General features: G+C 35.3%; 2 protein-coding genes across 2 annotated transcripts; one reads left to right on the forward strand and one right to left on the reverse strand.

Annotated features, from left to right (window-relative positions):
* Positions 1-825: 825 nt before the first annotated feature.
* Positions 826-1,827, forward strand: LOC145130856 (uncharacterized). Its single transcript, XM_079065616.1, has 2 exons — positions 826-1,563; positions 1,648-1,827. The coding sequence occupies exons 1-2, from the start codon at positions 826-828 to the stop codon at positions 1,825-1,827; spliced, it is 918 nt and encodes a 305-aa protein (XP_078921742.1).
* Positions 1,828-4,301: 2,474 nt separating this feature from the next.
* LOC145130760 (laccase-2-like) lies at positions 4,302-6,415 on the reverse strand. The gene is made up of 5 exons (XM_079065529.1): positions 6,270-6,415; positions 5,949-6,193; positions 5,726-5,854; positions 4,601-5,566; positions 4,302-4,510 (listed from the first exon to the last, which is right to left on the reverse strand). Exons 1-5 carry the CDS (start codon positions 6,413-6,415, stop codon positions 4,380-4,382), a joined length of 1,617 nt encoding a protein of 538 aa, XP_078921655.1. The 3' UTR covers positions 4,302-4,379.
* Between the last annotated feature and the right edge of the window lie 2,448 nt (positions 6,416-8,863).

Consider the following 8,863-nt stretch of genomic DNA (forward strand, 5'->3'; position numbering starts at 1 on the left):
TGAAATGTTAAAATGTATGAAATGAAATCAATACATGGAGAATTTGGCTTTGGTGTTTTCAAATACTTGTGTCAGCAATAACTGCTCCATTTCCATCTGCTTTTTTAATCTCCATATGAGCCTTTTGATAAAATCCAGTGCCTCTTAATGCATCTGCAATGAAATCATCACACCCAATTGCAATTGCTGCTTATGCTTTTGCCCATAAACAAACCTCTGCATTCACATAAATAAACTAAATAACGGATCTTTTTTTTTGGATTTTAGGGGTAAAATGGTCATTTACACTCTTTGTTAAAGCAGAACGTAAAAGGTTGTAGTGTTGTAACTTTACTCTCATTTTTAGACAAAAGGGTAAAGATGTCATTTGGATTAGAGAGGAAAATGCACATTGATTCTTGAAAGATGAATGGCACCAAAGCACATATGACAGGGCTCACAAGAGGCATAAATCTCACAATCAGAGAGCTCAATTTGATTGAGTTTTTTACATGCCTGGAATACATGGTGTAAAAATAATAATTAGTAAAAAACTATCTAGAAATGATAAAAAAAAATACTAAATTCACAAACTGTGAAAGTTTGACATTTGAAAGTAATATTTATCAACCACACATTAATAAAAGAGGGTTATTCAAGAAATGGCTTAAAGGGTATATTCGTCATTTTGTAAAAATTGAAATTTCAGCGGAATAACCAGAAGACACCAGACTAATCACAAGTATTTTGATATGAGTGATATTGATTTAAAGAAGATAAGGAATGCTGGAGCCTATCATTTTAATTATGCGTATTTGTCCAAGGGGTATTTTGGTTACATTGTGGATGGTATTCTTTTCATTGAGCTTATCCGCTTCATGTCGCTGTTCCAGATGCTCATACATTTTGGAAAATAAGAAGTTGGTGGAGTCTACAGATGATGTGTTCTTTATGAGAGAAGAATCTGAGATTGTGTTGGTGGTTTTGAAAGCAAAGTTGGATGAACAAAATGATGAATTGATCATGATTCAGAATAAATGTAATGAACTTACACACAAGCTTTCTGAACAGATTCTGAAAACAGAAGAATTCAACAATTTGTCTGTATATGTAAAGGAGATGAAAGAAAAAAGTGAGAAAAAAGAACCTGAAGGGCCTACAAAATCATTAAGAATGGCATTTATAAAAGAACAACATCAAGCAAAATTTCAAGAATTAAAGCAACAACTTTCTGTTTCCAAAAGACATGGTGAAGAAATGTTGTTTAAATTACAAGATGCCCTTGATGAAATTGAAAGCAGGAAAAAGTCTGAAGCTTTACAGTTGAAAAGAATCCAAGAATTGGAAGATGAGGTCGAATCGGTAATTTCTGATAAACCTGATCATGATCGGATACAAGCTGAACTTGAATGTGCTATCTTGAGCCTTGAATGTTGCAAAGAAGAAAAAGAAAAGCTTGTTGCTTTATTACAAGAAAGTGGAGAGGAAAAGTCTAGAATTTCAGTTGAAGTTTCTTTGATCAAAGAGCAGATTGCCCAAAAAGACGAAAATGGTCATACGGGTGTAAATGGTGAATCCAAACAGGTAAAAAAAAGTTAATATATAAAACTAAAAAAAACTTTATATTGTTAAATTCAACTTTATTTATTGAATATTTTAATCGAACAGAGAGGCGTTCATGGTGAATATGAAGATGAAGATGAAGAGAATTCATTGTCAAATGATTCAAAGCAATTAATGGTTGTTAATGATCAATTCAGAGCTCAATACATCAAGAAACCCAGAAAAGAAAAGAAAGAAGAAAGGAACCCTAGAAACAAAACCCTAAAATTCAACGGCGCTTTGTGAATGCCCCGAGCTTCATCATCAACAGGAGAAATCAATCCATTGAGGAGCATTAATGTCTTCATAAAGTATGTCCTTTTCGAACTTCGAATCCTTCCAATCGATCATAGCTACATCCATTGATGGATTAGAGAGAAAAAGAGAAAAAGAAGAAGAAAATGACTTCATGTCGATACACGCTCTTGATTAGAATGAAATTAGGACCAAGAATGAAAAGTAAGAAGGAAGTTACCGTGCGTATTTTGGTCTATATGTCAGCAAAACGTATTTTGGTTTAGGATGATGTCATAAAAATACTCCAAAGGTGGAGATTAAGGAGTGAAATATAATCAAGGGTCCTTGTTTCTTCATTTTAGAATTTAAGGTTCTCTTTTAATAATATTTAGAGATAGTAACAATAAAATTTATAAAATTACTCAACAAATATACATATTTTGAATTTTGTCACAATATTATACCTTACAAAATACAATTCCCTCCAAAATAATATTCGTCAGTAATTTCATCCATAATTTCAGCCGATCTAAATTTGTATTTTCCTTATATAAATTTTTTTAATGATCTTGATGTTTTCCCACCAAAATATTTCAAGCATTTAGTTTTTTGAAAATGTTGCTCTATTATAATTATTACTTTATTCATATGAAATAATAAAACTTACCAATATGCCTATATATTTATATTTAACTTTTATAAGCAACATTAACACTAAATTAAAGTGATGGATTCAAGTGACGATACATCTTCTTCAAGAAAAAAAACTAAAAGTTTTGTCCCTAATGTTTTACCCATCAATCTTTCTTCAAATTACACTAATATAGTTATCTATGATTTTGAAGATACACATATGTGAGGAAGAATGTCGTTCAACTAATAAAATAAAAATTGTTATGCACAAAGAGGTCCTTCAACGATTATAGATATTTATCGATTTCATTGTATCTTCTACACATTTCAAGAATACCAATAACCATAACTTTTTTTTAATAATTATTATGCAATATCTGTAGACATTTGTATGTTTTTTTATACGCTTCCCTGCGTTTAACGCGGGTTATAATCTAGTAGACCATTAAACTAAAACATCTTCAAACATAAAAACATAAAATTTAAAACATCTTCGTCGTCATAGTTGCCTTTTTTTATCGTTCGTAGTCGTAATCATTATTGTTTGGATTTAGTCTTTGTCCGCCATGTTGTTGTGTAATGTGTTTTCAAACTTGAGCTCTTGTACAATAAGTTGTACTAACAATCACATTGCTATTTCTTCCTCATGCATTTCTTGTTAAACCCTTAACAATTTGCCTTCAAGTAGTGAAATGTGTTCTTTCTGTTCCACACCGTCTAGATAGGCGTTCAAGTAGATCCACACTTCCACCGATAAAGGGGCGAGTTTTGTTCTTCTATGTGATATAACTCAGCCACTGACATACAAATGGATTCCAAAGCTACCATAAAAGCATGGGCGCTTAGTACACCACAGATCATAGCGATTAGAATCAGAAATTTAGATTCATTTCTTTCCACCAAGCCAAAACATCCAAATTCTCAAACTCTTGGACACTTATACGTGCCTCAAAAAACAGAACCAATGTACCTTCTAGGCCCGCTACTAGGGATGCTACGTCGAACTTGTTTAGTATTTTCTTTTCTCAAAGTATTACAGAATCGACTTGTTTCATTATTTTCATGAGTAGTGGGTTCGGATGTTCCGTATTTCACATCATGTCATGTTAAATAAACTTTGGAAAATGTTGTTAAATTTTAATATTTCTTTAGATGCAAAATCTATGCCGTCTTCCAATAAATCCAAATCATAAAAATATTTTCAAGTGTCACCCCCACCATCTCCCAAACATTTAGGACGTGTTCGACACGGAGCGTTTGAGAGCTTGTAGCTTCTAGCGTTTGACAAAACACTCCGTTTTGAACAGAAATTCTCGTTTGACACTACAAACTTCTAGTGTTTAGTTTAAACAAAACGTTTCAAATTCTAATATTATTTCACATAGCGTTTAACAAACGCTAACTGCTACAAGCTACCCGTTACAATCTATTTTTGCCGAACACGCTCTTAAAGTCGGGTTCAAAACGACGACATAAGTTACAATGGGAGTCATATTTTTGAAATAAATTTAAACTTTGATTTCATCGGTTTTCGATTTTCCCAAACTAGTTTTTTGTGCATGCCCTGGAACCAAATAAAAGAATAATTTTTGTAAAAAGGAATCAAATGGGCCACAATACTATATGGACCGGTCCACCTTTAAACACATACATAGTGACATATTTGGTCCAAAATGCTAAATTACTAGTTCATCAAGTCTATGGACTATTGATAAATACTAGTTCAGATAAATCAAAGTATCATGATTAATAGGAAGCAAGTGAAATATAAATTAAAAGAAATTTTGATAAATTAAAACGGAAAATGAAAGATCCCAAAAATAAGAGATCGAGAGAAGAAAGTACACGGAAAAGGAATACATGCTTGGGCATCCAAGTGATACATACATTATATCAATCAAAAAATAAAAAATTGGTTGGCGTCAAGTTCAACATTTTGGAAGATCGGCCGGCGGAGGTGGCAGCTTCTGATTTGGAAGCTTCCCGTCGTTAACCACCCATGCCATCCTCAATCCCCACGTCAAGTGAATCTCGATATGACAATGCATGAACCACACTCCTGTTACACACAAAGATCGTCGTTAAATCTATTATTTTGGATGTATATATTTTTGTATCAACTTGCCGATAAATTAGTGTTCGAATTCACCTGGGTTATCGGCTCGAAACCGGACTGCTACCCATCCACCGGAGGGCACGCCGACGGTGTTTCTTTCAACGGGATCAACGAGGTTGAAAGTGGATGGGTCTGTAGTCGAGTTGAAGTTCCCGGAGCCTTGGCCGACGACGAAGAAGTTGAATCCGTGAAGATGTAGAGGATGATTTTCTCCTCCGAGAGTGCTGGTTCCTTGCATCACTAGCTCCACAGTGGTGTTGAATGGCAGAACCACCACTTTGGTGCCGTTAACCACCATGGTGTTATTCGGTGGGGTGCCCGTATAATTGAATTGACTGAGAGGAGTGGCCGGGAAATCTGTTGTGTAAACCCCTTTTGATTGTCGGAAGAAATGGGCCTGAAGAAATGCGGTCGTCGGCATCACGAAAGATATGTTGTTTATGCTGGCTGCAAATTTTGTGCCGTTGGGTCCTTGACATGTTTGGTTTGCCGGGCACGGGTTGGTTCCCAGGCCGAGTGCAAAGAAAAACCGCCGTTGAATCGTCTGCGGAACAGTCACCGGAAACCTGGAGCTACCCAAACTACGGAGGCTATTTGTCCAATTGGCAACATACGCGGTGGCGTTGATTGGCGGGAATTGTGGAAGAGGAAGAGATTGAATGGAAGAGTTGCCGGGGGTAATTTGGCTACCTCCATATTCAAGAACTCCGATGACGGTGGTGTTGTCAAACGTCCCAGAGGCTGCCGTGGAATACGGTCTAGCAGCCATCAAGAATTTAACGTTGGAATTAGGGCTTTTGGTTTTTAAAAGAACATCAGTAGTTTGCCCAGGTGCGATGAATATTGTATCTGTTTTAAATGGTTTCACGTAACTTGCATCTGTGTCAACGACTGTAAATGTATGATTTGCAATTTTGAAGAAAAGCTCATCGTTGAGTGCAGCATTGACCAATCGAAGAAGATATGTCTTGTTGGGCTTCACTTTAAACCTATACATTTCTATATAAACAATAAACAAATTGTGAGTTCACTCGTCAGTCTTCATTTTTTGAAAACGATAAAGGTGTTACACACAACTTTTAAATATTTCACATTAAATAGATTTTGCTTTCCAGTATTGTTAAAACTTTTGGCCTAGTTTTATCAAGTATAAGAGACCTTTTGATGAGCAATTTATTGTTGGACTGGGGAATCCGTTAATAGTATAAGCGTCTGAACTATTTGGACCAGCCCCTGTCTGAATTGCCTGACTGACCACAGCTTCTGGATCAACATTCCACCATTCTCCTGTTATATAAAAGACAACATCAAAACATCGGTAATTTCACATGAATGGATATAATATATTGCAAAAGCAAAAGACTTTGTGTAAGTAATTTACCAAATATGATCGGGACTTCCTTGTAGGGTTTGACAAACGGGTATGATTCATTAAGTTTAGGGAGAATGATGATCGGGCCATATAAGGTAGCCCTAATCCATGAAACATGGGCATGGTACCATAATGTTCCAATTTGTCCCGTAATGGTAAAGTTGTAAACGTATGATCGACCCGTTTGAATCGGGCATTGTGTGATGTATGCCGGCCCATCAGCCCATCCACTTTGAAGTTGACGAACTCCATGCCTACCGGAAACACAGACAAAATTAGGGCGACTCCAGTAATTAACAAATCTGAAAGAATATACACAAGAATGCATACCAATGTATTGTGATATTGTTTGGAACATGATTGACCACTTTTATGACCACACGGTCCCCTTCCCTAGCAATAATCCGAGGCCCCGGGAATTTCCCGTTCACAGTTATTACACTCTTTGTCTTGCACAATCGCGTAATATTTCGCATTTGTATCTAAAACAAAAAAGTGTATTATATATGTTATATGCATCAAATCGAACATAGAATGTTATAAAAGTTGCTAACATTAAACGTATAGTGCCTAGTAATGCTATTGCCACCAGTTTTTGCTGCTACTACTCCAGGATACAAGTAAAGAATGCATATAATAAAGAGCAAACAACCCAAGAAAGATGAAGGATGAAAAGGCACCCCCATGACTTCTTTTTTTGCTGGGAAATGACAAAATGACAGAAAAGACAGAGAGGGTTTTTATAGGCATAGAAATTAAAAGTGCGGGTAGTTTAGGTACAAGCTTCATCATTTTTCCAAAAAAGCACTTGTTCACCTACTCTATGGTGGTTGAAGAATGTGGAGTGTTGTCGAGGTCAAATTTAGGTACTTTTGACTAGCTTGTCTTATGTTGTCATCTCCAAATATATGTCCTAATGTTTGGCTAATAGCCCTTCTTAGGCCATACGGTATGGAGACTTCTTAACGCGTAGGTATCTTATGTGGATCCTATGTGGAAGAGTTTTCCACTAGTAAACACTACCCCATGGTATAGTGGGTGTGATGTGGAGTGGTGGCTACCATGAAAGATCACCAAAGGTATTGTGTCTATCTCTCTCTTCCTTTTCTCTCCCTCTCTCTTCTTCATTGGTTGTTCACTAGTTCTTCACTAGTGATCACCATCCCCAAAGTATAGTGGATTGGTTGTGAAAGGGCTATCAAGTTGTTTTCACGTGTATATGTGTTGTAAGGATACCGGATAGCCTCACTATCTTAAATGAACCCACATGTGTGTAAGCGTAGTGTGTGCATGTGTTGTCAGTGTTGACCTTCACACACATGCATGTCTCATTATGTGCCGTTTTTTCTAACAATACTCAAAAAGATATATTTAATTATGTATAAAGGTCTAAGATTATTATAAATATCATTAGTACTTTTTTCATATATTTAAGACATTTTGAGCAGTTAAAAAATAAATAAATAAATAAATAAATAAGTACTGTTTGTAGTTTGTATGAGTGTATTATGGTTAGTCCAACGTTGTTGTATCATTGCTAGCCCGCTCCTTTTTGTAATATGTAAATGTATTTTGATCCCATTATTGAAAAATACACTCTAATATGGTACCGTATATAATATCATTTTTATCTTTTTTCTCGATTCTTGACCGCCATTACTGCCAGCGACAACCTCCTCTTGTCCCTTACTGTCGTCGCCACTGGAGATCAACCTTCATCACATTTCACTACGAGAATTGACCCTTATACGTACGACTTTTAGAAACCCTATACCAACGACAAGTCGTCGGAAAAACCTATGCTGACGACAAGTCGTCGACAAGTGGAAAAAGTCGTCGGGATTGGTACCCACTATACTGACAATATGCCGTCTCCTCAAGGTCCGTTGGAACCGATTTTCGAAAAAAAAATTATTATTATTTTGTACCGACGACAAGACGCCGACATAGGTCAACTCTATACCGACGACATGTCGTCGGGACAGGGACATGTCGACTCTATAGGGACGACATGTCATCGGCTCAAGTTTATAACCGTTTTTACAATTTGAGCTATAACGACGACATGTCGTCGGTATAGATCAAAACCATTTTTACAATTAAGACCTATAGTTGTCGGTATAGCTTGTATTTTTTTCTTTTTAATATTTTTCATAGATTCTGTAATTATCAAACCTGTTTTTAAAACAAACCTAAGCAATAAGCAACATAATTCCATCACTAAATAAACATAACAAACCCACGTAGTTCAAATTCAAGACTTAAAGTCTAAATATATACCACAATGATATACAACACAAAAATAACAAGTATTTAACAAAAATTGTTCAAAATGACAAAAATGATCAATCATCATCACCTTCTCCCGTCTCTTCGATTTCATAAGTCTTGTAGGTTTGTTCGAGGTATTTCCTGAAAACATATTGGGATTAAATTGAAATTGTGGCATTGGTGGTGGTTGAAGGTTATGAATTACGGCCGCCAATGAGTCATTATTCACTCATTTTTTTTTTTTGCATTTTTTTAAGTATTGTTGCATTTGTTAGGTTAATGCAACAATTAAGGAATCATGTAACATCCTAAAATTTATGACCGGGTTCTTAACTTAATAAAGTAAATAAATGAAAAATGATTTATATAGTTAAATCATTAAGGGATAATCATATCATTAGTTGATATGAAGTTTGGAAGTTTAAAAGTTTAGAACTGAAAGTAATAACATTATAAAGGTTAAAGGGCCAAAAGTATCAAATTGACAAAGTTAGTTGACCAAAGGGTTGACTTAGTTAGTGGAAAGGACTACACAAGTTAAATAATGGATGGAGAAGTGGTTACTATGCCAAAACTTAATTAAGTTAAAATCATAATGGATAATGACTTTAAAAGGTAATATATTTTTCGATTTTTATACATTTAGTGACTGA

The sequence above is a fragment of the Lactuca virosa genome, chromosome 8, assembly GCF_052849685.1.
Source record: "Lactuca virosa cultivar CGN04683 chromosome 8, Lactuca_virosa_CGN04683_v6, whole genome shotgun sequence".
Lineage (NCBI taxonomy): Eukaryota > Viridiplantae > Streptophyta > Magnoliopsida > Asterales > Asteraceae > Lactuca > Lactuca virosa.